This window comes from Drosophila tropicalis, unplaced genomic scaffold, assembly GCF_018151085.1.
Source record: "Drosophila tropicalis isolate 14030-0801.00 unplaced genomic scaffold, ASM1815108v1 contig_4, whole genome shotgun sequence".
Lineage (NCBI taxonomy): Eukaryota > Metazoa > Arthropoda > Insecta > Diptera > Drosophilidae > Drosophila > Drosophila tropicalis.
This window is the reverse complement of record NW_027172862.1, coordinates 2,672,701-2,699,989: the sequence shown is the minus strand read 5'-3', so window position 1 is coordinate 2,699,989 and position 27,289 is coordinate 2,672,701. Positions and strand designations below refer to the sequence as shown.

At 38.1% G+C, this 27,289-nt stretch overlaps 1 protein-coding gene and 1 non-coding gene across 2 annotated transcripts in view; one reads left to right on the top strand and one right to left on the bottom strand.

The window, feature by feature from the left end:
* The window catches only part of Dop2R (dopamine D2-like receptor), a 62,131-nt gene that overhangs the window by 11,465 nt on the left and 23,377 nt on the right, over positions 1-27,289 (bottom strand). Inside the window, 2 exon segments of the mRNA XM_068285086.1 lie at positions 14,099-14,289; positions 14,420-15,647. Of these exon segments, the coding sequence (XP_068141187.1) occupies positions 14,099-14,289; positions 14,420-15,542 (1,314 nt within the window). The 5' untranslated portion in view covers positions 15,543-15,647.
* TRNAP-CGG (transfer RNA proline (anticodon CGG)) lies at positions 19,683-19,754 on the top strand. The gene has a single exon. It is a non-coding gene; the product is annotated as a tRNA-Pro (tRNA).

Genomic DNA, 27,289 nt, shown 5'->3' with positions numbered 1-27,289 from the left:
CTGCCAATGTATGGCTCGTCGTCATTATCATCTCGTTATAGATCATTATTATGCACAATAGCTTTGCGAGTGAGTGTGTGTGTGTGTGCGTTGGTGTGTGAGTTGGCTAAAGCAACAGCCTTTATTGAGTTTGATTTGGGTCTGAATGGCCAAATAATTGTGGGCTAAAATTATATTTAACAATTTACTCTCAGTGTTTTTTTCCAGTGTATTTATTATGGGCACGTGCCAGAAACTTGAATGCTTCCTTTTTTCCGTTTTTTTCCCCATTTTTATGAAAACTTTTGCTTTATTTTTATTTCTGTTTTTCCTTTTTGTGCATGTTTTTTTTCTTTTGCTATTCACAGCCTTTGGCGGTTTACATATTTTGGGCTGGTTTTTGCTATCGGTTACTGCTGCTGTTGGTAAATTATAGATGTGACAACTATTCTTTATATTTTCAGATATACAGAAGTATGTATATGTGCCCTTTTTAAGGCTCCATCTATCTGAACAATATAAAAGGAATGTGGGATATCTAAAAATGTCTGCGAAAGTTTTGGACTTTAGTTTTAATGATAAGGAATCATTAATGATTGATTAATGTACAAAATGTTGTCACAAAATGTTTCTATTAAACTATTCTGAATGTTCGGAAAATGTAAGGAAATAAATAAAATCAATAAGAAATGTTTGTTTAGAACTTTGTTTCGGTTTTCCGGGCAAAGTTTTAGCTAGAATCACTCTTTATCTGGACACAAGGACAAACTCTACAAGTTTCAGGGATCTATTCTTACGAAACCATAATATCCCCTAAACCATGTGGTTCGATGGGAATGTAAGAAAACACGAGTCAACAGGTCGTATACGAATTGTTTGCAAAAACTTTGTGAGAGCCCAATCTCTGTTGAAACGGCTTTTATATAAACTTACTACTCAAATTAAGACCTTAAAGTCTTAAGTCATTCCAATGCACACATACATACATACATAGATGTGTATGTATGTACATATATGTGTATGTATAATCGGTAGTTTAGTCATTTTAGCTGCCCGAATGCTGAGAGGTTTTTTTTTTTTCCTTGGCTTGAAGGTCGGCGACAAGAAGCTTAGTTAAGTCCAGTTAGACAAGTGATAAACCAAAAGAAAAATAGCCAACGAAGCGAAAGCTGAAATTGGCAATGTTCCTTGTTGCCTCCTTCTACTATCTATTATCTTTCTTTAGCCGTAGCCTTTTCCATCTTGCAAGTATGTCATAACATTTGGCTTCTTATGAATTTTCATAATTTTGTTGCATATGCTGGGCTCTTGTGGTTCTTGTTGTGTTTTTGGCTACTGCTGATGCTGATGCTGCTTAGCATAAAAATGTCACAACAGCTGCATAAAAATGCTTCTCAGGATTCTTTTCTCTTCTTTGCCCTGTGGCCGTTCTTGCAGCTCTTTTTATGTGACTCGCATTTTATATAATAAATATGTGTGTATTTAGCTATACGTGAGTTTCTCTCTCTCTCTCTCTCTCGGTGTGTGTGTATGTGTGTGGGCGCCCCTTTTCGCCTATTTTATGCCAGCCATAAAAGTTTACTTATTGGCTAGCTCGGCCAGGCAGACCCCCCCCCCCGAAAAACAAAAAAAAAAAAAAGACAGAAAAACAACAAAAATGGCGTTGGCAATGTGCGAAGGCGAAGCTAGCGCGTAAAAGTCATCAAATAATTTGTTTATGCTGGTAAATTCCGTAACCAGGGAACTCGAAACGTAGGGACCAGAGACCAGAGAGTCCTAGCGATAACAGGAGCCATCTTTCATTCTGAGAACAACCTTCTGTATTCTACGTCTCTTTGGATTCGGTATATGTATTTGGTCTATTATCCTTTTAGCATGAAATTGTTTCTACTTTAGCACGTCAATGGGTTAAAGACTAAGTTAGTCTTTTATTTCCATAGAAGATAGATTTTACCTAAGTTAAAGTAGATCGTGTTCTGTTTGTTATTTGAGTCCCTTTTTTGCCATTGAACTTAATTATATTCTTACAGAGGATATTGTAAAATTGGTCAGAGGTTTGTAGTGGAAAAGAGGAGTCTCTTGCGACACAATGAAAATACAATATATATTCCTTATGAGGATGAGAAACCGAATCAATATAGCTATATCCGTCACAATTTAAGAACTACTAAGAAAAATTTGGTTATTACTGCATTTTAAGTCGATACAAATATATGTATGTATGTAGATGCCGGATATATCGCTGTCGATAACAACGATACTCCGCTTATAACGAATAACGAAAGAATATATTGTCAGTACTTTGCGTATCGTTATAGCCGACATTCACTGTAGTATGAAAACCGGGCAGCTTGGACCATTGTAACATAAAGTGTGAATGGTTTTTGCTGGGATAAACAGAGCGCTTGAAAAAATCCATATAAATCGATAGCTATAGCTTTGTAGACATGGAATATCGATTAATTCATCTCTCTAAGAATTACTTAAATAAATAAATTTCAAAATTCAGTTGATTAGAGGAGGTTTAATTCTACTGATTCCATTGGTTCTATATAATATCTGCAACACTTGAAGATACTTCCTGCAAGGGTCTTAAAGCTATTCATTTCAACGGGATAAAGTTCATAGTCTGTTGTTGTTGTTAAAATATAATAAAGTTACCATCATCTTGGCTAGCAACTAGACGGACAATGTTGCCCTCAAAGTCAAAGCCCAACGACTATTAAACGAGTTACGCATACATTTTGTTATGCCACACGGACAAAGTTAATTGAACTTGCTTTTTCTTAGTGAAGAGGCAGACACGATACACACACACACACACACATAAATATATATATATACACTCCCTAGACATGGGAGACAAGAATGTAGGGAAAAAAGATGGGGGGGGGACCAAGGCTTTTTGCCCATATTACTAGCTGGCACTTGATGCTGTTGCTCCGGCTCTGGGCCTGTATACGGCTTCACCTCCAGCTTCTGTTTTTGCTATCATATCAGGAGCACAGGGCAATTAATTGACTTATTTATTAAGTTTATTGTGTATGTGTGTGTGGGTGTGTGTGTGTCCTCTGTTGTGTGTAAATGTGTCTGTGTATGTTCGTAAGTGTCCCTGTTGTCGTCTTCATCGTTCTCGTAACGATTTCAGCGTTTTTGTGCGCCACTTTTAATAGTCTCGGACGCCCCAAAGGCGATCCTGAAATTTATTTATACACACATTCACACACACACACACACAACATTCTGTACTTATGTATGTGTATGTCTCCGCTTCTATGTTGGAGTGTATGGTATATATACATATATTGCCAACGTGTGTATTGAGATTTTTTGTTTCTGTTGCACAAATTAGTTGTCATTAGCGTCGAGGGAAATTTTATTTTATGATGACTTTGTGTGCCTTGGCGGCGGCCTACCTTTTCTTTTCTTCTCTTTCAATTTCAAGTAGTTCGAGCCACAAGGTTAGACAAATTATTTATACATATACAGGTACATTTTGGGTACACATACATACATACATATGTGTGTACCCGCATTTCAAGATAGATTAACTGCCGCCAAAATCCACACTGGGATAACAAATCAGCAGAAGAAGATCTTTATCAATTGTTTTCGAATTTGCTAAATGTTTTTTACCATCCAAATGCTTCTAATAACAATAAGTAACTAAAAAAATGCCATTTAATGGTTTTTGAAATTATACAGTTCAGTTTTTGTAGCCTTTTTAAGAGAAAACTTCTCTCAAATGTGTTAAAAGTTCTCTTAAAGTGGTTTAAAAAGTGTAACAATAATAGATTTTCGGATAAATTTAAATTTAAAAAAGTAAATCATTTAATTTTGAGTGCAAAAATTACACAGGCCGACATTTTTGAGGTCATGAAAAAGTGTTTTAAGCTCAACAGGTCTCCTATAGTAATTGGGGGGTTGCTGATCACGGCCCTGTACTTAGTTTTTCTCCATCACGTCAGGATTTTGAAAAAAAAAATGCACTCAAATTATTCCATGATATAAGCATAATATTGTATTAAAAACATTATTATTTTATTCTATTAATATATTAGGCTTGATTTAACAGAAATTTACAAAATATTAAAGAGTTATTTCTTTGTTATAATGGATAATATCTTACACTCTGGATATAGTTCTATAATGAGTAAAATTTCAATCAAAAAGTATGCTATAGAAATTCCAAGAATTTTCTGCTTTTTAATTTTAAAGAATTATGGGAATCTGCTGCGTCTTGCAAATTGTTTATTAGTTATATGAGCAAACAAGAACTAATTTTCTTACATAGAATATTCCAAAATCTGTTAAAAAAGTTGAAAATTTTGTTTAAACTTTCTATAGTATACTTTTGGGTGCCTATTTTCCAACCCCAGATCTCCAAATTTCACAAAATCCGGACGTGATGGACAAAAATCAAGTATGCAGTCAGAATCAGCGTACCCGAATTAGTTAGGAACACTTCTTAAGTTAACGTCAGCAAAAATGATGTCGGCCTGTGTTATTGTTATCGTTTATCGATTTATTTGCTATGCCAATCGGAGTCTCTAGGAAAAGGTGCTTTGACATTTAGAAGGCTTTTCATTTGCTGTCAAAATTACTCGAAATAACAATGTTCTGTTTTCTCCTCATTTGACTTTAGACAAGTGGAAAAGGAAAAAAGCATCTCTGGTAGCATTTTCTTTGAGAAACAAAAACGGAAAGGGGGAAAGAATGGTATGTAAATGCTACAACTGATGGAAAAACTAAAAATTAAATTAACTGAATCAGCGCAGGAGCCCATTAATAGCCCATGGAATAGCACTGAACATCGTGGAAGCGGAGATGCCGGGAATCGGCCAAGGAAAATTGATCGTTTTGAGCGCATAAGATTGTATCGCTTGATGAGAACCCTGAAAATAAAAGAAAAGCAAAAGAAATGGGAGCGCAAGCAATTGAACTACCAATTGGCATGCCTGGAGGAGGAGGCAGAGGGCAGTGTGGCCATTATGCATAGGCAACGCAAACTGAAGAATCAGCTGTATTATACGATGGTGAAAATGTATAGACTGCGAATGGACTGTTACATTATTAGGAAGATCGTTAAATAAGACCAAAAAAAAAAAAAAAACAATGTTCATTGAGCTGCATTAGTACAGAATTTCTCGCTTAAATTGAAATATATGTATGTATAAATGGAGTGATAACAAAAAATAAGTAATCATTGAACCCTTTTTCTTGTTGTGGTTGTGGTTGTTTGTACCCTTTTTAAATCATACATATGTACATATGTATATGTGTGTGTAGGTATGTTGGGCATGTGAGCGAGAAGAAGAAGAAGAAAAGAAAAAGTTTGTTTTATTGTTGTTGGTAAAGATTTTGGTTTTGGTTGTTTCTGTTTTTTCGTATTCATCTGATTCACATTTTGCGTTGATTGAATGTTTGCCTTTAGGCAAAAGGAGTGTGGTAGTGGGAGTTGGGAAGCTTTGTTAATTATTTAAGTTGTTGGCTGCCCTAAAGTGGTAAAACACACACACACACAGAGAGAGAGAGAGAGCGAGATTTATACAAACAGAAGCACACACACGATGTATGCTGGCATTTTGAAAATGCGACCAAAAACCAAAGGCTGCGGTCCGTGGGTCGAATCCGGCGACAGGAAGTGCGCGCGCTTTAACTCGCATGCGTGCCGGAGATGGAAGTCGGTAACATAATCACGATTACGTAGTGGAGAAGGGATGGGGCAGGGGGCGAGGATGAGGATGAGGGTGGCTGTGGCACTTGGGGGATAGGAAGGAAGGGTGTGCGGTAAGGTCAGGGGCAACGACCGGCAAACAACTGGGCGATAATTTTGATAGCAGCCATTTAACTGGGCCTTACCCTTGCCCATCTTAATCCAAATTCCAGTGTGTGTGTGTGTGTGTGCGTGTGTGTGTTTTAGTCGCAAATTGCTATGCGAGGAATGAGTATTGAAAAGTTTTTCGGTTTGGGGGTTTTCGGTTTTTTGTTTTTTTAACGTATTTTGTAATCTTGGATTATTTATTTGAATTGATGTGCGGTGGTACGGTGGTTAGCAGGATTTTAAATTCATTTCTCACACATACATACATACAATATACATGGACACGCTTGTCAGTATGTATTGCGGGTCTCTCAACTCCTCAGGGTCATGGTTTCCTTTTTTTGTTTTTCGGTGTCAGTTGGCTTGGCCTGCATTTGGGCGCTGTCTGTGCCCTTGGCTTAGCCAACAACAATTTGTTGCTGCAGTTGGCACGTAAGCAAACAGGATGGTGGGTGGGGGGAAGGGGCGGTAGGAGGATGATTGCTTGGGGAAAGTGGCTGCTGCAGTGCAGGCATCACATAAATAAACAGTTAGCTACATGGACTCCAAAACTCTGAGTCGCCTTGTCTTCAGCTTTTCGGTTTGCCCAGTTTGTTTGCTTAGCCACTTGCAGCCACTTTGCTTGGCAATGCCCGCCCACCCATCCCTCTCTCTCTCTCTGTCTCTCACCCTGTCTCTGTCTGTCTCTGGGCTCTCTGCTCTTTGCTAGCCTTTTCTTTTGACCAAAGTGAGATTTAACCTCAATTGGACTAAACGAAATTCATAGGAAAAGCTTTTGCTTAGCTATGATCCTAAGGCTCTGAGCAAGTGCTCAAACTAAAAGTGTGAAAGAGAAGCAGAGAGAGTGAGAGAGAGAATAAATAGAGCCAACAATTCCATAAAGATGATTGAAAAGGATTACTTTAAAAAGTATCCCCCATTGCATAAAATTATACACATCTAAAGAAAATGCAACGAAACGCACAGATGTATGGACATACATTAAAGAAAAACCTGAAAAACACTTTTCAAAAACAAATATGGCTAAAAGTTTATAAAAAAAAAACCCCAAGCTCGAATCAAATAACTTTTTCAGGGGAAAATGCAATCTTCTTCTTAATGCCGTACCCCAAAATTGTTGTGTTTGGCCTTCAAAGTTTTCGTTGTTAAATTTTCGATAGCACTTTCTCTCTCTCTCTCTCTCTCTCTTGCATTTCATTTATATATAAAAATATATGGCGAGAGATACTTAAATTTATATATATTTTGTAGTTTTATGCTATTCGATCATCTGCTAAACTCATTCAACTAATCGAAACAGAAGAATGGTGGGGCAGCAGACAGTTTGCCTGCCAGCTGAGGCATATCCTTGTTGAGTGTTATCCTTGCAGAACCCGGTACTTTAGACGGGCCAAGCATAAACTGCTTGCCTGCAACCTTTTAAATGGCCATTAAAATTAAAAAACTTTCCTTCAAACTCGCAACTCAGCTGCAGCAGTTTAGCAACCGTTCCCTTTTTTGGTCCTTCAGCCATCTTTGTGTCCAGGTTCTCGGGCTCATCCTGTTCCTTTAGCTGAACGAAACAAGTTACAGTTGGAGTAGTAGGGCAAAACTCTTTTTATTGCTTTGCCGAATGGAAACAGTTTTGTGCAGTTTGGCAGTTATCCTTACTAACCATCAACCACCGCCCACACCTGCCCATCCAACCACCATCCAACTTTAGTTATGCTTGTTGTATGGTTTTGTTTTCCTCTTCTTAGTTTTCTCCCTTTCTGCACTTTTATTTTGTTTTGTGTACCCAAATTTTTTCCTGCCGTTTGTATGTGTATATGTGTGTTCACCTTTAACACATTTCGGTGATGCCCTCCATAGCTAGGAAAATATTTGAAATTCATTGTGAATTTAGAGAGACCAAACACCTTTATTGTGTTGCAAAATAAAAGTCATAAATTTTCTAAAAAAACGAAAGAAAGAACAAATAAAAACTGAAAAGATAGCAAGGGACTTTAAATTACAACTTAAAAAAACAAAACTTTTGGGATTAAAAAAAGAATTGTTGACAAAATTGACAATAACTTTTTAATTTTATCGAAAAGTAAACTATTTAAAACCGAGAATTATGTCAAGGAATTGAATGAATAAAATCTATGGCTTGAGTTTAAGGAAATTTTTGATGTATTAGTAACTTTCCATTATTAGATCAACAACTACCAACTTAGTCGTTGCATAAAACCCACAACAAACGACTTGCACCCAATATGGTAATTAATGGGTTAAAGCCTGAGATAGGTCAACACCATTGGACCCACAAAAGGGCCTGTCATTCGCATTGTTGATTGAATGACGACTATATTTTTATCTGGGCAAAATGCCAAATGCTGTTCCAAATGCTGGTTATCGCATTCCTTCGAATTGAATTCACTTTCACTTCACTTTCACTTCAAAGCAAATAAATAAATTTAATGCCTACTGGCAATAAGAAATAGAGTTGCCCATGGTAGGACCCAAGGACAAGGGTCATGGATTACTTTTATTTCGCTTCTCCCTAGGACATTGAAAGTTCCTTTTCTTTGGCTTGAGCAGTTTTTTTCTTTCTTATTTTTTTGGTTAAGTGTGTGTGTCTGTGTGTGTGTGTGTGTAGATTAATCTTCTTATTTATTTATGCCTTTAATTTTATTTATGACATAAATATTTACTGTCACAGCCTCTGATCGAATTCAATGGCCTCAGAAATTGTCAAGTGACTAATATGCAAATATCTGGCAAAAATTGCAAACACATTTAGATAAATATCATATAATTTGTTCTTTAAGAACTGTAATAAAATCCAGATGAGAATCGATATAAATAAATAAATTGTATAGCCAAGTTTGTTTACCACCATGCAGGCTCTTATCATATTATAGTACTTACTACTTACTCGTCGTATGAATTAAAGGTTCCAATCTAAACTAAGCCTTTTTTTAATCTATTTTAAATAAAGATGTCCTTGTTTAAAGAAAGAGAAGTGGAAGGCAGTTAACAATTAAGGAACAGTGTTGATCCAAGGAAAGAGATTGTTTGAAAGTTTTTATAACATCGTTTAGTGTTTCATTGCATTCGTTTTCGAGTTCTGTCGTTTTCTGCATTTGCAGCTTATGCATGTACATAGTTTGAACATTTGACGATAGATGCAATGCTTACGACCAAATTGAAAAGAGCCAAAAACAAAGACCAGGACCAGGACCAGAAACAGGACCACGACCAGGACCAAGTGATATTGCATACAAAAGCAATTAAGAGCATCCAACATGTGTAAGACTCCGTTACAGACATACTCGCACACATAAACGTAATTCACACGAATGTAAGCCCACCCACACAACAGGTCACACACATACATACGCACACACACACACACACAAATTCATTTCGAGAGAGAGAGGGTGAGAGAAGACAAACAAAGTCTTGATAAGATTATAGCAATGAACATGAACTAAACTTTGAAATGGAATGGTTGCAAATGTTCGGATGTTGGGTTAGCTACTTTGACTTTATCCCAAAGAGACTTGGGGCATCCATCTATCTATCCAACGAACACAACCTCGAGCCATCCCCCCTATGCACACATCCATACACACATCCGCATACAGAAGTACTCGTATATCCACCGGGTGGTGGACTTTTGGTGCACGCTTTTACACTTTCAATGACCACTTGTATGTCAACAAAAGCTTTCAACTGACGTATACAACCACTTAAAATAGAAAACCACTGGCCTGGTACAGGTCAATGTGTGTGTGTGTGTGTGTGTGTGCGTGAGGGTGAGTCTATCTGTCTATGTGTGAGTATGGTATTTATTTGTTTTATCCGCGAGTTAAAGCGAGCCCTGATTCCCAACCAACATGACGCAACAAATTGCGTATACGCCCAGCGATCTGGCATAAAACTAGGCACAGCATTTGGTTTGCTCTCTCGCTGTTGCTGTCGCTCTCACTCTTACTCTCTCTTTGTGTTGTGGTTTGTGTCATAAGCAATAATTCTCTTTGTTGGCATATCTCTAGAGACGACCGAGAGTGAGATGTGGTAGAAGGTAAAAAGAAGGATGCCTCCCAGAACCTTCGCTGCACACATTTTTATGAGTTAAGTGCTATCCACAAATACCTACATGCATACACACACACGCATACGCGTACGCCCTCCTGTTGGCAATCTTCCTCACCTTCTCTTAGATTTCTATCCCCATCCCATCATCCTTTCTTTCCCTTTCGTTTACCGCTTGCCACTCTCTCATTCGAATGGCCCGTGTTACTGCCCACTTATTGTGGCTGTTGTTGACGCAAATCCTCTTAACTAAATCAATTTTCATTTGTGAGTTGTGCATGTGTTTGTGTGTGTGTGTGTGTGTGTGCGTGTAAGTGTATGTGTATTTGTGTGTGTGTAGAATGGGTTCTTCTTGGAAATTCCGACAGACTTGTCCGAGTTAAATAATTTTTGCTTGTGTTTCGGATTCCTTTTTTTTATTTTTTGCTCTCTCTCTCTCTCTCGTCTTGCGTTTATTTGTTACCGCCCTGAAATGTATGCTATCATAAATTTATTAAGGGTGAAACCGGAAGTGGGCAAACAATTTGTGAATTTTTGATTCCAATTTAATTTCATTTATTAATCAAATTTAATGAACCAAAATGAAATGAAAATCATCTTTGCAAAGCCCAATACCAAATGGCTACAATCGATATTTGTATACTCTCTCCTTCAAATTGATCTACAGAGCGATTAACTAAACAATCTCTGTCTCAGTTTTAGGGCAAGTAAATTCTTTAGGACGGATTTATTACCGATAAGACTTATGCGCAATTCACAGCTCGCCGTTCTAGGCATAAACAACGTTGTTAATTCTCAACTCTGGCTTTTATGATCTACATCAAAAAGATACAAAACATTATGATTAAGAGGTATTTTAGTATCATCATGCTGCTAACTAAATCGAAATTTAATGCTCTCGCAGCTCTAAAACTTTTTAAGTTTGCAGCTCATTCAAAGTTAATTACATCTACCAATGGTTGAGAGAGCCATAGACGAATACAATGATAGATTTTAATTATTTAAACTAAGTTTCTAACGATTCTATTTCTTTCGCTTTTAAACCAAGTAAATGGTAAATCTGTGTAAATGGTCACTTAAAATTGATTAATGATTAGTTAGTTGGTTGTCACTTTGTCAAGACAATTTCGTCATTTGCTGTACCCACTTGTGTTGTATTTCTATATTTGTATTTGCCATGGCTGTTGTAACGAGTTAAATACTATAATTGATACAGGGCACTGCACCTGACACGCTTCACACTCTCTGGATAACTACATATGTGTACATACATATACATATGTGCAGGTGTCTGTGTGTGTCTGCATGTGTGCGTGAGTTGCGTGTATGAGTTGGTAAAGCGTAATTAACACCTGACACTTGCACATACAAGTGATATGGTCGAGGTGGAGGTGGGGCAAAGCGCATTTGATGCATTTAATGACAAGTTAATTTGCTCGACGTGTGTTCCTTCTCAGTGGCAATGTGTGTGTGTGTGTGTATGCTGGTCCTTTTGATAGGTATTAGAAAGTCAACAAATAGCAGCAGGAGGCCGTTTGACAGACAGCCATCTGCAGGAAGGCGCGTGTCAATTTAATGATCAAATTGAAATTAAATGTTCTGTCATTGCCATTGATTGTGAATGTCGGTTGTGGCTTCTCTTTACTTTCTCTCTCTCTCTCTCTCTCTCACTCTCTGTCTGTCTTTCTCTGTATTTCTCTCTGTGTGTGTGTGTGTAAGCACATCGGAAATAAGGAAATCACGAATAATTGCCGCAACAGGCTGCTGTTTGATTTTACTCAATATTTAAGAATCTACTTAAAGAAACGTGTTTTCTTTTTTATTTAAAGGTATATTATATCTAGATATATTTGGCTGTATATTGATTATTTAAATATATGAACATTTTTATTATTAAAAGAATGCCAAAGACTTTAGTTAAGTAAGGTTTGTGATCTATTAGCCAATTTTTTGATTATTTAAACTTAAGGAATTTATACATAAATATGGGAAAAATTATTGTATATTTTTTTTGACTGTTGTATAAAACAGTAGATCCAATAGCAACTCCTGCCAAAAAAGGATATTTTTTTAATACTTCAGTGTAAAAACAGATAGATTTTGAATTCAAACTATACAACATATAATTTCGTAGGATTTAAGAATTAATTTATAAATGGAAGACCAAATATGAGGATTCATTGGGATTTGCACGATTTTCAGTATAATTGAGCGAAATGACATTCTAGACTTCATAAGATCCGTCTCCGAGTTACTTAAAAGTTGGATAATGATTTCCTGAATAATATAAAATTTTTTACGAGTGATTAAACTAAATGTGACAGGGGAAAGCGCTTATAAGACTAAAATATAAGTTTAGGCATTCTTAATTACAATTAGAAGATCACTTTTTTATATGAAACAAATGAAAGATAAGAGCTGCCTTTTTTTCTAGACTTTATTTTGGATAATTTCTAACCGATTAAAAAAAAAAAATAAACTTAACTTTAAGCGCAATTCAACATACTTTAAAATGGCTTGATATTTGGATATTTAGAATAGAAATTTGCAAAAAGAATTAATCTATCGAGATTTAAATGCAGATTAAAAGACTTTTAACCTGAAATAAAGACATTAACTAATTCTTCAAATGAAATGAAATTGACTAACATATATGTAGCTAAAATGTATCCTTGTATTTGCTGTTATTAGTAAGTCACTGATGAAGGCGTAGGATAATTATTTAAAGAGATTCCTACTTTTGACTTTATCTGGGGAACAATTTAAATTTGATTATAGGTATTTTTTTAACTTGGATCAGCCCTTAATAATTAGTATAAATCGATGTTGTTGTTGTGAACATATTAATTGTCAGCATTTAGTCCTTTGCCTCGTTTAAATGAAAATTTAATTTATTTATCTTGTGTGTCCCGTTTTATGGTTTTTATTCATCGTTCGTTTTGCTGCTCATTTTCTGTGACAAGTTTACACATTTTATTTATTTATTTTATTTTTTTTTTTATTGTCAAATATTGCACATTTTGTGTGGCATTTGGTTAATTTCATTTGCCTTGCAATGCGTTTTAATTACATAGCCCACTGACTCTGACTCTGACAGTCTGTCACTTGGCCTGTCTCTCTGACCCATTGCCCATTTATCCAAGGGCTTGTTATGCAATTTTTATTACCACAAAATAATTTAAAGTGAATGGGAGAGCCAGAATATACTTAAACATATATATATATACATATATATGCATGACTTGATCGTTATTATAATTCATGGTGATTTTGGCTGAGATTCGTTAGAATGCAAAAGGGACATTTGAAATCTTAAGCTCTTTGCTCCGTTGTTAGTTAATTTGCCTAAGGCCTGCTGATATCTCGTCTTCTTTTGGCCAATGAGAAGGACTCTCTGGGCATTTGCATATCAAAAGCCCAAGTCCTTGTGATGGTGGTCCGATCCGAATGCTGATGAGCTCTTAGATTGGACATGGAAGCACTTCCATCAATCTGTCAAAGGAGCGAAACCCCAACCGGGTAAAAATCGGGAATCAGGAGTCGAGGCAACATGGAGTCGAGGAGTCACAGCAGGCACCACCAGCAGTCAGTCAGTCGGTCAGTCAGTCAGTCAGTCAGTCAGTCAATCGAACAATCAATCATATGGAATGACAGCTACGTCGGCTTAAGTCAAAGAAAACGGGCAAAAAACCAACAACACCAAAATGAGAGAGAAATAAGGAAAAGGAAAACGAAAAAGGAAAAAAAGAAATGAGAATAAATAAAGAATGCGTCCAGCTTGTCTCGCCTGTGCTCTACTTTCGCTCTTTCTATGTATTACCATCTCTTTCACTCACACGTGTAGTACATACATACATTGATTTATAGGCCTGGGCCACCAAAAATTGAATGTTATTGCTTGAATGGCCGCAATTTAGTAAAAAGCCACGCTTCTATAGCCTCCCTTCCGTTCCCCTTACCCCCCGCCAACAATAGTCGCACTGGCTTGGCCAGCCTTCACTTCAGATTCTTGTTATTTATTGGCATGTTTATTTATATTATATGACCCAGCTTGTTCCGATTTTGCCACACAGTAGTAGATACTTGATAAAATTAAACGCAAATGGCTGGCAATTTTGCATCACCCCATTTCGGAGTTCGTAAACGATGCGAAATGCGTATAAACTGAGTACATTTCACATATGTAGATAATGTAGTGGAGAGAGATATGTACATATGTATGTGTGAACTTACCAGAAAGTAGACAGCAAATGGCATTACAACCACAGCGACTAGCAGATCGGCTATGGCTAATGATACTATAAAATAATTCGTGACTGTTTGTAGCGAACGTTCGCGGCAAACGGAGAGTATGACAAGGATATTGCCAAATAGGGTTAAAATCGGAAACAATATCAAGATGAGAGCCCAATAATTGTGGTCCACTGTGAAAGAGAAAACAAAAAACAACATTTTTATCAGCCATCTCGAGGTAGAACCAATACTGAAAGGTTGTTCCATTGGGGATAGTGGAAAGGATTGTGAAGAGCTTAAGCTCTTGATTATCAGACTTACCAACTCGCAGTTCAGCACAAGATTCGCTTGTTAGATTCAGCGTTGCGTTTGTGCAATTGATTCGATAGTTCTCCAAATAGAGACTGGTCAGATTCTGATCGGCACCACTGCCAGGGCCACCACTAGCCACTGTCGCGGTACCGACAACTGTTGTCCCCGTTACCGTGCTGCCATTATAGTTGGGAAAATAATCGTTAAAATTTTCCAGCAGCAGCATGAATGAGCTGCCAGTGCCACTGCCACTGCCACTGCCACTGGTGCTGCTGCTTATGCTTCCTCCAGCTCCACCAACAGCATAATTGGCAGTTCGGTTTCTGACCGTTGCCTTGGCTGCACGCTGAAGCAACTCCATATCATTGAAGCCGCTCAGCAGACCGTAGTCCGTCTCGCTATCTGCCACATTGTCGAGAGCACTCTCCTCCGCACTGTCAATAAGAGCCATATCCGCTTCCTGACCCCCACCGCCTTGACCACCAGCTGCCTGCAGCTGTTGCTCCACAAGGTTGCGCAATGCATAGAGGCCCTGACCTGTGGTCTCATCCTCATCGCCATCGGCGGCAAATGAGCTGTTCCCTGCTCGCCTGCTGGCCTGGATGCTGCTGCTGGTGGTTGTAGTGTTCAGTGCGGTCGCCTCACTCATGTCCAGAGTCAGCCAGCCCATTGCAGTCTCATTGCTTATCGATGTCGTTGGGCCCAACGTGCGATTATCCGCTTCATTGACTGTTGAACCACTTAACAACCACTCGCTGATGTCATCGATCAGAGCGTAGCCGGCATCCTCAGCCGCCGCTTGCGTCTTGTCCACATCGACATCCACATCGGCATCGATATCGGCATCGACATTGTCGTAGAGCGGCAGGTAACTGTTTGGCGTTGATGATGACGAGAAACCACTATCGATGACATCGACATCGACATCATTGCCATCATCGTCGTCCATTCTATTTCCCACATGTTGTTTATCCACATGGTTTGTGGTGCGATTTAGTAAATAGTTTATCCACTTTTTGGACAATGTTCCTGCTGTTGTTGTTGCTGCTGCCGTTGCGGTTGTTGTGGTTGTTGCTGGTATTGCTGATGTTGTTGGTATTGCTTCAGTCGTTGCATAGACTGACGTCGCCATGTTTAATCCGGTTGTTTCGACCTCCACCTCCCGCCGTGACCACCCTTCTAATGCGGTGGAGGCAACGCACACTCCACATCAATTGCCAGCGGCATTTCGCTTTGACTGCAATTAAAAAAAGAAAAGAACGATTTCTTGTTACTACACTGAGGCAAATAAGTGAAGAGGATAGCAAATACTTAAGAGAAGGAACTAAAACAGTCCCTCAAGTCACCCCAAGGTGGATCATAGAATCTCTTAATACCAAGCGATCCTGATTGGTTCGCCATATAACTAAAGTGTAGCCAGGATTCAGTTAAACCAATTTATATCTTCAAAATTCTTTCAAAAAAGTAAAAGTCGATCTTCTGTTTCAAAGGAAATGATCTAAATGAATGAATTGATTTATAAATTTCAAAAATTTAAAGCTCTAAGGAGAGGCAGTGCCGCGTCCTTGTACTTCAAATTGATTAAAAAAATATTGTACATGGAAAAATTATTTTATTTTTTATTGTGTCTCGTTTAACTATGCAATTTTAAATGTTTTTTATGTTGCTTGGTCAATGTAATTTTGCATTTCAATGCAATAGACACACAAACACATACATACAGAGACAGACACACACACACAAACACATACATAGTGACATTGAGTAATTGGCGCTGCCTTTTTATGGCAATGCAATTATCTATCCATCGACTTTGCTGGCCCCCGTCTGTTTAATTAACTCTTTAATCAATTTATTGCCAATTATTCTACAAAAAGCGCCAGCGAAAATTGTGTAATTTAATTAAATTAGCAAAAGGTTTTTGTGTTTCTCCAGCATTCGGGGTTCCACCTTCCATCACCCCGGCCGTACTTCAACATACTATAAAGCACTTTGACTTGGACCCTTCAGTTTCCTCCGTCATCCACTAGCCAACAGAGCCACCATTCACCATTCGCCATTCTGCCAGCTATTGTGTTTTCTTACTCTTTCTCTCTTTCACTCTGTTTCGCTTTACACATTTTGCAATTTCCGCTTTTGTATTTACCAATTGACGCTGATTAAAGCCGCCTTAGTCACTGGCCCATAATTAAAAGATGGCTCGTTGTTGCCTAATGAGAGTAAGTACCAGCAGCAGCCATCGTTATGGCCATCCTTGGCATAGCTCAATTTGCTGCTGCTTTCTTTCGTTTAAGAGGATGCCGTCTGCGAGTGAAACTGAAACTGCGATTGGGTCTGGGGTCTAGTCGGGGATTGTAACTGGAACTAAGGCCAAAACTGACACTGAGACAGCGGCTGCGACTGACAGAATGTAAAACACAAGGCATGGGCCAACTGTACTCGGGTTACGTTTAAAGTCAAAGGTAATCGGAGCTTGCCACCAACTTGGAGATGGGTTAAATACACTCATTAATTGTTCAATGTGGTAAGAGATGGAGACAAAGCGAAATATTTCGCATTTCTATTCAAGTTGAACACGATCGGAAAGAAGCAAACGATCAGTAAGATATCAATAGCAAATCTTGCTTTGAATCATAATGTGTTGGATCCTTAGGATGAAGGATTCTGTTGATTATCGATTGGCCAGAATGAGGTACTACATAGAGGGTTCAAACATATGTCCCTATAGAGGACCATAATGTACTGGTTGTTAGTTGGCCACAAATACGGTTACAGGATATCTGTAGATGGACTTAACATCCCTGACGAAACAGATGGGCGCCAATCATGAAGCGTATGGAAAGTAAGCCAAAATGTTTGCGTCTAATGAAATTTTGGCACGATGTTAACAAGGAAAACCCCATAAAGCAAATAGAGAGAGAGAGAGAGAGCCAACAGAAAGAGAAATATTGGCGGCAAGCCAAGAAAAAAGAAGAAAACCCAAAATGGAAATGGGAAAAACAAAAGAGAGAACAAGAGAGATGAAGGGAAATCCAATGTATATGCGTGTGTTTTGGGTTGCTCTTTTTTTCATTAATTACGCCAGCAAGTGGCAACAAGAAGAAGAAGAAGAACAACAACAACACCAACAGTAGAAATAACCACAGCTCAACTTAACTTAACCAAAACTGAACTCAACTCAGCTCAAACCAACACAACTCAGTTTAGCTCAAGTCAGCTGAACTCAAGTCGAGTAATTAATTTCACTTTCGGTTGAGCGAGGCTTTTGAATATATACATACATATAGCCGAGCCACACACACACACACACGCCACACACGCACCGACCTAGACCCAGTCTAACAAATATTTTTCAAGACTAAAACAAAACGAGTGTCATTTCCGGTTGCCCTTTCGTCCTTGCCCTAGTCCATGTCCCCGATACAAAAAACTAAAAAAAAAAAAAACTCTTGCGACCACAAAATTAGAAAGAACTTGTTTCTCTGGCCCAAGACAAATCGAGGACACTAGTCACGTAGCTAAAGAAACGATGAAAGTGATGAATATTAGGAATTAGATTGATTCAACTATTTATTTATAGAGCCTTGAGCTGGATAACATTACATCACCTAACCCAAAACCCAAAAAAAAACAGTCAAATAACAAGCAACAATTATATTATATTATAAATATTCGTGAGAGTATGGCAAAGAATGTGGAGAATTTTTGGATGAAGGATGGAGGGTTAATTACTGGCATCTAATTCTCAGCCATTCCATAACGAAACCTATGAGAAATATGATATTTGCCATGTTGTGTTGTTGGCTGCAATCCAATGTCGTGGATCATTAACAACATCCGGGCCGGGTCGGTTGGTCGGACGGGCAGAGGAGGCCGGTGTTGGGCGGTAAGCATTTCCGTTTTTGGCCCACACGACACTCAATAAATCAGCAAGTGTAATTATTTTCAACGCCAAAGTCGACCATCGCGTGAGTGGGTCACAGGTTGGGTATGATATGGTAGCTTGGTTTGTGGCTTATTTACTCTCACTCTCTCTCTCTCTCTCATTCTTTCTGATGTCTTGGCCAAGGCCAAACTAACATTTAGTTTTCTTTTGGTTTAAGGTGATTTAATTGTTAACCACACATTATTAATCTTAGGTAAAGAAAAAAATTCACATACATATTCTTGTTTGACTTATTTGGTCTGGTGTATGAAAGCGAGCAAGAGGGAAATACATGTAATAGCGAAAAAGAGGGAGATGGAGATCGAGCGAGAGAGAGTGAGTGAAAAAGTGACAGGGACAGGGACAGGGGCAAGCGATAAGCAAATTGGTTTCACATTTAGTTCACTTGGGAAACATGCATGGGACATAAACACATGTATGCCCCAGAGGCAAACGAGTTACCATTCGAGCGAATGAAAAGTGTCCATTTGCCCCCCCCCCCCCCTTCCAGTGTCGTGACCATGATGAGTCCGTGTGTGTTCGTTTGTCGCCTCCAGAAGAAAGCAGCAGCTGCTCTGCTGCACTCAGATAAACATTTTTATGACCGTCTCTCTGGTTGCCGTTGCTCTGTCTCTGCCTCAGTCTCTGCCACTGACGCCATTGGCACATCACCAGTAAGCACAAGTGTTGCTTCAATACGTCTTTTAACAGGTCGCCCCAAAGTATGCAATGGCTGAGGGAAAAACTTTAAAAACGTCTGACAACTGTCAATGAACACATCGTTGATGCGAAGTTGGGGTAGGCAGTCAGTGGAACAAAAAACCTGACTGGCTGGTTGGCCTTCACTATGATATGGGCAAAAAGCAGAAGAAGAGAAAAAAGAAAAACCTAAAATTTTTGCATTTATGCAATATCAGCATGACATTTGATTATTTCCATTAGCCCAAATCCCCCACTAGGCAATTCCCCAAACAACAATGAGCAAGGTAAACAAAGAAAGGAAATACACAAAAGTGGAGAAAAGAAAAAATTGAAATTTATGCTAAAACTTTGACAATGAGTTATGAATGCTAGCCAAAAAAAGAAAAGAAATAAACGAAAATAAGCTAGAAAACACCCACTTTTCCAAAAAAAAAAAAAAAACTGAAAGAAAAAAAACAAATGTTGTATTTGATCTTGGTTTTCCTCTCAAAGAAAAATAAAACATTAAAAAAAAATGAAACAATAAGCAAAAACATAAACACACAAGGGGAAAAAAAGAATTGCCATAACTTTATTCTAATCTTAAATTCTATTAGAGTTCCCCCTTTCTAGAAAAGAGCCTAATTTTAAACCCTCTCCCAACAAGGCTCGTTGGTCTAGTGGTATGATTCTCGCTTCGGGTGCGAGAGGTCCCGGGTTCGACTCCCGGACGAGCCCAAGTAGCTTTCATTTTTTTTTCAACTCTTAATATTTTTCTTTTCTATTTGTTTAAAAAATATTATTATTATTTTATTTTTTTTTTTTTTTGGTGGGATACAGCAGGTTTAAGGTTTTGTTTTGAAAAATAGTTTTTTTTTTCTCAGAATTCATTCAAAATGAGGTTTAAGAATAAGTTAATTTGTATTTATTACATAGATTTCGAGTCTTATAGTCTTATAGTTTTAAGCTAGATGCAAGTTAATGAGCAGAACTTGGACTAAATGGAGCAAATACTAAAAAGGCATATATAAGTCTAAACTCTAAATATTCTAATCAAGGAAATAAAGCAAGTAAGAAATCGATTATAACTTAAATTTTAATATCTTTTTAGTTTTAAGAGTCAAGAAATGTTTGTTTTTGAAATGAAAGAATAATTTAAAAAAGTTGCATTTGCAAAATATATGTATACAGAGACATACGAATAGAGAGAAAGAGAGAGAGAGAGAGAGAGAGAGAGAGAGAGAGAGAGAGAGAGTGAGAGAGCAAACGAAAGTAGTCATCTAGCAAGGATGGCAGGATGTGAGCTCCTGCGAGCATCAAAGTTGCCTGACAGCACTTTTTACAGCATAATTCTTTGGCTGGCTTTAAGTTATTGTTAGAACGACGTTTAGAGAGGCGGCGTGGCATGTCATGGCATGGGTTGAACAGCGGGAAAGCGCGACTAGATATATTTTTGTATATGGCACAAAAACCGCTTATCGCTTCAAGTCTACTCAAGCGTCAACAGAGCGATTCATTCGAGAATTTCTTATGCTTCAATGAACCAGAAGTGTTGTCGTCGTCGTCGTTCGCATCGATACTATTATGCTATATATGTATATGTATATATGTACATATTTATACATTTATGCACTGAGGCTAGGTGTATGTATATGTATGTATGTATGTCGACGACTGTCTGTGAGTCCCTTCATTCCCTTCCATTAATTTTTTATTTTTTTGCAGCCTGGCCAGTGCTTGCCCCTTTTTTTATGCCAACGCATTGCTTTTTTCCGTTTCTCTATCTCTGCCTTCTACTTTTCCTTTCCTTTACTTTATTATTTTTATTTTTTTTTTTTTGCCCTCTTTCGGTTTTGTTGTTGCCGTTTGTCTAATGGAAAATTATTGACTAGAAAAGCCAAATTGCACGCTCAATTTTCTACAATGGCAAGGGCGGGCAGGAAGGCGTTCGCTGCGGTTGCTGCTGGCTGTCCTGTCATTTTGAAATGATTTTTAAAGCATAAACATCATCATAATCATAATAAAAGTAAAGTGCCTCCAAATTGACCAAAAAAAAAAAAAAAAAAAAAACAAGAAAAAAATAAAGCACAGAATGTACAAAAATAGAGCAAGAGCAAAATAAAAGTTCCAATAATAACAGCCTGGCTACCGAATAGCCTGAAAAACAGACCCAACCCAAACACCAAACTCGAAATACTTTTCCACAAAATCTATGCCAAAGGCGAGTGGACTGTAGAGATGTGAATTTCGCAAGAATTTCAAACATAAAAACTTTTCTCTTTGATAGAACAAAACCAACTGAATGTATCCAATTAGAAAAAAAACGACAAACACAAAAAATGTCATTTAACTCGCAGGCAATGGAGATTATAGATTTTCTCAATCAAAAGACGTTTAGCTTTTGTTTTGGTTCACAACAATTCTTTTATCTTTAAGTTCGACTATCGTTAGATAGTAATGGAGCTTAGAATTGAAAGTTATCACATTGAAGTACTCCATTATAAGGTTACTTCCATGTATACCTGGAGGATATGTGTTTAAATTCCAGTTAAGCAGCAGCAGTTAACAAAATCACTTCGACCGTCACTAATTTGGTGGGGTTAGATCTATTAATAACACACCAAAGCGATTCACGGGCAAGTAAGGGCAAACAAAAGGAACTTGAATAAGAGTACGAGATGAGATGAGAAGCGAATGATGTAAAAATATATAAAGCAACTGTCCCTAATTGGGTGTATGTATGTATGTATGTACATAATGAGCATCGTCACAGATGGAGGCCAGCAGCCTATTCAATGCTATCATAGATTCTCAGTTCCACTCCCACACAACACTTGGACTCTGGACACTGGACACTTCCTTTGCAACTTCTAAGAGTGTGACACTTGATGTTGGCGAAATCAAATTACACTCCATTGCCGGGGCCACTGGGAACTGGAAACTGGTAACTGGTAACTGGAATAGTTGGTTGGCCAAAAGGAGCTAACTTTAAAGTTAACCCCCAATGGATTGCTTTAAGGCTTATGATTTATTCAAGCAAATCATTTTTGCATTACAAAAAAAAAAAAAAAAAAAAATGGGTGCAGTAGACCACGGGCCGCTGACCACGGACCAGACCATACCACACCAGAGCAGGCCAGAGCAGAGCAGAACAGACCAATAGCACTGTAAAAAGGAACACAAACACAAAGAAAATGGCAGAAGAGAAAAAAAATGAGCAGCGAAAGGAGGAAAATTGGCAAACAAAGGCAAGTTCACAATTGACGAGGCAAAAGAATGAAAATGCCATGGACCAGGGGACGAGGGGATGAGGAGCTTGGGTGCTGGGGGGCATAACCATTGGATTCGTGCAGATGGGATGCCGCCTAAAGGGGCGTGGCCTACTGTATATACAAATATACATCATTACATACATATACATACATATATATGTATGTATTAAAAATAAAAAATGCCTATGCCGCGAACCTACACATGAAGGAAAAAAGTGTTTAAAGCTTTCTTTGAATGAATTTTAAGTTTATTTTATTTATGCCATTTAATTTATTATACTCCTGGTTAATGTAATGGGTTTCTCTTTCTATGCATATTTTTCAGTTTTTCTCAGTGTAGCAGCTGGATGGCATGGCCAACATCCTTAGACCTTGGCGCGCACGCTGCTGTCCTGCAGGACTATAGCTGTTGAACAAAAGAAAATATCTTTCATTAACTAATTAGCTTACTTTTTCCATTGCCATGGCACGGCATGAACACAAGACACAGTAAGAGATGGCGGGCAGTTGGAAAATGGTGAATGGAGGTATGGAGGATGGAGGATGGGTTATGGGCTTTCTCTAGTCCTTGCCCAATCTCGGGTTTTGCTGTACTTTTGTTTAGCGCGCCAACTTCCCACATCGACTTTAAGTCCCCCTGCAGACCCTTCAGCCCCTCCAGCCATACCGCCATCAAAAAGGATAACGTGTAGCGTCAGTGCCTAGCATAAATTACATACAACTACCACCTTACCCTTACCGTGCCCTGTTCTCAGCGCACTTCTCGCCTCGCCAGTACCTTAGCCATCTTTCCATCTGCTTTTGATTTTGCCTGTGCTTTTATTTCATTCGCTGTCGTCGTGCCTCGTTTATTGTTATTTTACGCTTTACAATTCCTTTGGACATGCCAGCAAAATTTGTTCAGCCTCTTGCCTGCCTGCCTAGAGTTCCCAACCCGCTCACACACACACTCACTCTCCCTTTTGCGTTCATTACTACTCTGTCATCATGGGCTGGCTGCTCCGTCTCGTTGCCATACACTTTGATTAAACTGAAAATGAATGAGGGTCCGGTGTCTGGCCATTTGTCCGTCTGTCTTTAAGTACAAAAAGCCCTCAAACTCTTTTTAGACCCAATTCATGATACCGATTTTAGATCATTAAAAGATCCCTTCACTTGCCATTCAAAATGTCAAGGGTATGTCAATTTACTGATTTAAAAGTTAGTTTCAAAGGGAATTCACACACAGAGATGGGTAGGACAAAAAAAAAAAGGATGCAATAAAAATGCAATTGTCGATTGAAGAAGAGTGAGTCTCTCTCTCTCTCTTGACCAAAGTTGACAGCAAATGCTTTATGCAGATTCCATATGCTAGACAAGTCTTTGGGCCACTCATTCCTTCTGTACGTGTCCTGCCATTTGTTTTCAACCAATTTATGTGCCAAATATATGCCCAATATGGCCAATAAATTGTCGACCGACCAACTCATTAAACATATACCCAAATCACAGGGACGAGCCAATTTCGCTCGCCACGAAGTTTGTATACCCTTACTATTTCTTAAGTGGCCTTCAAAATATGGCTCACAGTGGATAACTTCGAATTGATGCACACTTTTAACCCAAATTAGAATCCTCATTTTGTTTTCTTGCTGTCCGCAAGGGTATAAAGTTATGCATTAAATTTTGACATTTAATTCAAAAGTGCAACTGGCACGCCCCTTTGATACGTTCTGGTCTTCATCAGGGTTCTGGTTTTGGTTCTGGTTCTGGTCTTGGTCAAAAGTGGGCAGATACCGTCAGAACAAATGGCCTCAGCTGCAGCTTTTCTCTTCGTTTCTGTATTGGGGGTATGTGCGTGTAGCTGTTTGTGTGTGTGTGTGGGTGGTTGGGTGGTTAAGTGGTTGTATGTGGAACATGCCTCTGTAGTACATAACTACATACCTTTCATTTTCATGTTCAAGTTGACGCGTTCAAGCATGTCGAGGCTTTCAATTTCTTATTTCCTCGTCGGTTGTCAGATTTTCATATGGTGTCATGTCCCTGTCTCTGGGTTTGCCTCTCATCATCTTCATTTGTCCCTCCCGTCTTCGTCCCCGTCACCGTCCCCGTCGCCATTTGTCCTCTAGCACAGTCAACTTCTGTATCTGCTGCTATGGCTGGTGAATCAATAATTTCATTTCCTGTATGTTTCAGCCAAACAGGCGCTAAAGGAGTTTAAACTGGCATTCCATAGACAAGCAACAATTTGTCCTTTTGCTGCTTCAATATAACAGTTCAATCTTTTAAGGCTCCTGGAAATGGTCATGCCTTGGATGCCTCAATTTCAAAGTCAACTTTTATCGGATGGTAAGTATTAAAAGCCATTCAACACTCACTGTCAATAATACATGTACATATTTCTGTAAGTCCATTTCCATGTCCATTTTCAAAATCTTGATTTCCCCATTAAGCTAATCAAAGGCATCATCTCAATGTTAATCTGGGTAGTACAGTGTAGTTCTAACTAACACATCACGTCCTCGTACTCGTGCCTTAGTCCATTCCATGCGATTTTCTCTTGACTTTTGTTCTCCTTCCTTTTGTAAATTCAATTTTGTTTACTCAAGTGTGTATAAAGTTTATAAATTTGCCTTTTCTCTGGTTTTTGTTTTTGCCTTTTTAAATATGGCCATGATCGATACCATGCACATACACACATACATATTTGTATATCTACTTAAGCGATACCATCGCCTACTTATATTGAAAGAAGCAAAGGAAGAAGGAGAAAGAAAATTGAGGCAGCAACTCAATTTAATGCAATTACAGGCAACATCAAATTTATCAAGTATGTTGCATGTGCAGCAAATTGAAAGAGTGTACAAGATGTGATGGAGGATTTTTTCTTTGTGTCCTCAATGGGAGTTTTCTGGAAGAGAGAAAGGCAGCTAGGTACATGGTATCCACTTGAATGCTTTGGCCCTCAAAATTAATTACCAGTTGCTCCAGATATATGTATATCCTAGACTCCTTGAAAAACAAAGCAAGTGCAAACAGCAGAAAAACAAAAATTTAAAAATATATTCCAACCGCAAGATATTTTTGGCCCTAACTAAAGAGAAAACGCAGAAAAACAATTCAAAATCGCCTTGACAAAGCCAACAAAAAAACTTGAATCGTTAAAAGGAAACAAAATTTGTTCGGCTGTTTGCCAAAAGTTTTTTTGTTTTTTAAATTATTAAAAATTAAATAGAACAAAAAATAAATAAATGAAAGCATGCATAGAATGGTCAAGATATGATGCATTTCTAACCAACGAGGTGCGCTTGAGCATTCATTATTGTCACTCTTTGGGCTCCTCCTGGCCATAGTGATCTAGCAAGGCACTTTCTTGCTCTACTTAGAAGAGAAACTTAAGAGGCAACCTCCGCCTATTGAGCGAATGTCGACTCACTCACTTGCGTTTATTAATTCGGGGTGTTTTGTTCCTTCTTTACCTAGGAGGTCCTGGAGGTCGCTCCATTCTGTCCAAACTTTTTATGTATTCCTAAAATGTTAATAATTGGCATTGCTGTTCAAGGCGGAAGGACCTTGCCATAAATTGCTTGCCACATTACCGGACTAGGACTCGCATTTGGACTTGAGTGTGGAGTTGGTCATGTAGATGCGGATGCTGAGATGGATTGAAAATTGGGTGTAGCTGGAGATGGGGGACGGGCTTCGTCGTCGGGGGGCACTCGAAGTCAAAGTCCAACCTCGGAATTGATTACAGTTCATTTCATTTTTGGCTTTGTTTATTTCCCTGCGCACTTTTCATTTTGCGTTTTGCGGTTTTCCATTACCATTTGCTCTCTTTCTTTCTCTCGCCACTCCTCACTTATGCAACACAATTTTCCACAATTTTCTTTCTCTCTCTCTCTCGCTCTCTGTTTCTTTTGTTGTATTTTTATTCAATTTTTTTGTTGCCTTGTACATTTCAATATTTGTTTGTGTGAGTTATTATTATTATTATTATTGCGAGGCCTGTGGCCGAACGAGCTGCAATATTAATTTTAACCATTTTTTCAGTTTTTTTTTTCTCTACGTTTTCCACTTTTCCCTCTCGCTCTCTCTGAACACCCAGAGGATTCATTTTGGGTACGTTGATTTATTTGCGTTTTCAAGGTTCGTGTGAAATATGCTTCAATATATAGAAAAGTGTCCTTTAACCCTTTTTTTTTACTATCATTCTATTAAATTATTGCCGGACTAATTAAATGTCACAAAGTTGGAGAAAGAAAATGCGAAAAAATAATAATATTTAACTTATAAAAAGTATTTAGCAAAGTTTCAAACCAATGAAGCGTTCTCACTTGGATACTATGGGAAAAAAGACAATCTTTAAGGCTCAGAAATTCGAAAAATTAATCTCAAAAATATATCTAAAGGCATCGCTTAACATTTCATAGTGAACACTCTCTAAGATGATCAAGCAAATGAAACCAAAGTGAGTCTAGAAACAACAACATAAAAAAATGGAAATTTGATTTGAAATTATTTAATAATAATGCATATATAAATATAATAGATATTTATGTATGTCTGATTGTTGGTCAATTTGGTTGAATGTTTCAACAGTTTTCTACAAATGTTTTTCCGCACGCATTTTCGCCAACAACAGAGTGAGAGAGGGAGGGAAGAAGAGAATTGCTTGCGAAAATTCGCAAAATCAGAATCGAAAAAACCAGAAAACGAAAAAAAAATAAAACATGAATAAAAAAATATCAAAGAAGTTAAATTCGGCTATGCCGAAGTTTATATACCCTTGCAGTCCTTGACAATAATAATTTCACATGTTCAAAATTTGTTTTCTGCAACTCAATTCATTAATATACAAACAAAACAATTTTACTCTTCATACTATGTACAATTTGTTCTTCTTCTTCCCTCATTCCCTAAGCAAAGCAACGCACGCATACACATACAGTTTATGTAGCGTTGCGTCTGTGTGTGTATGCATGTGCTCTGTTGATTTGATGATGACGTAGTAGGCAGCAAGCA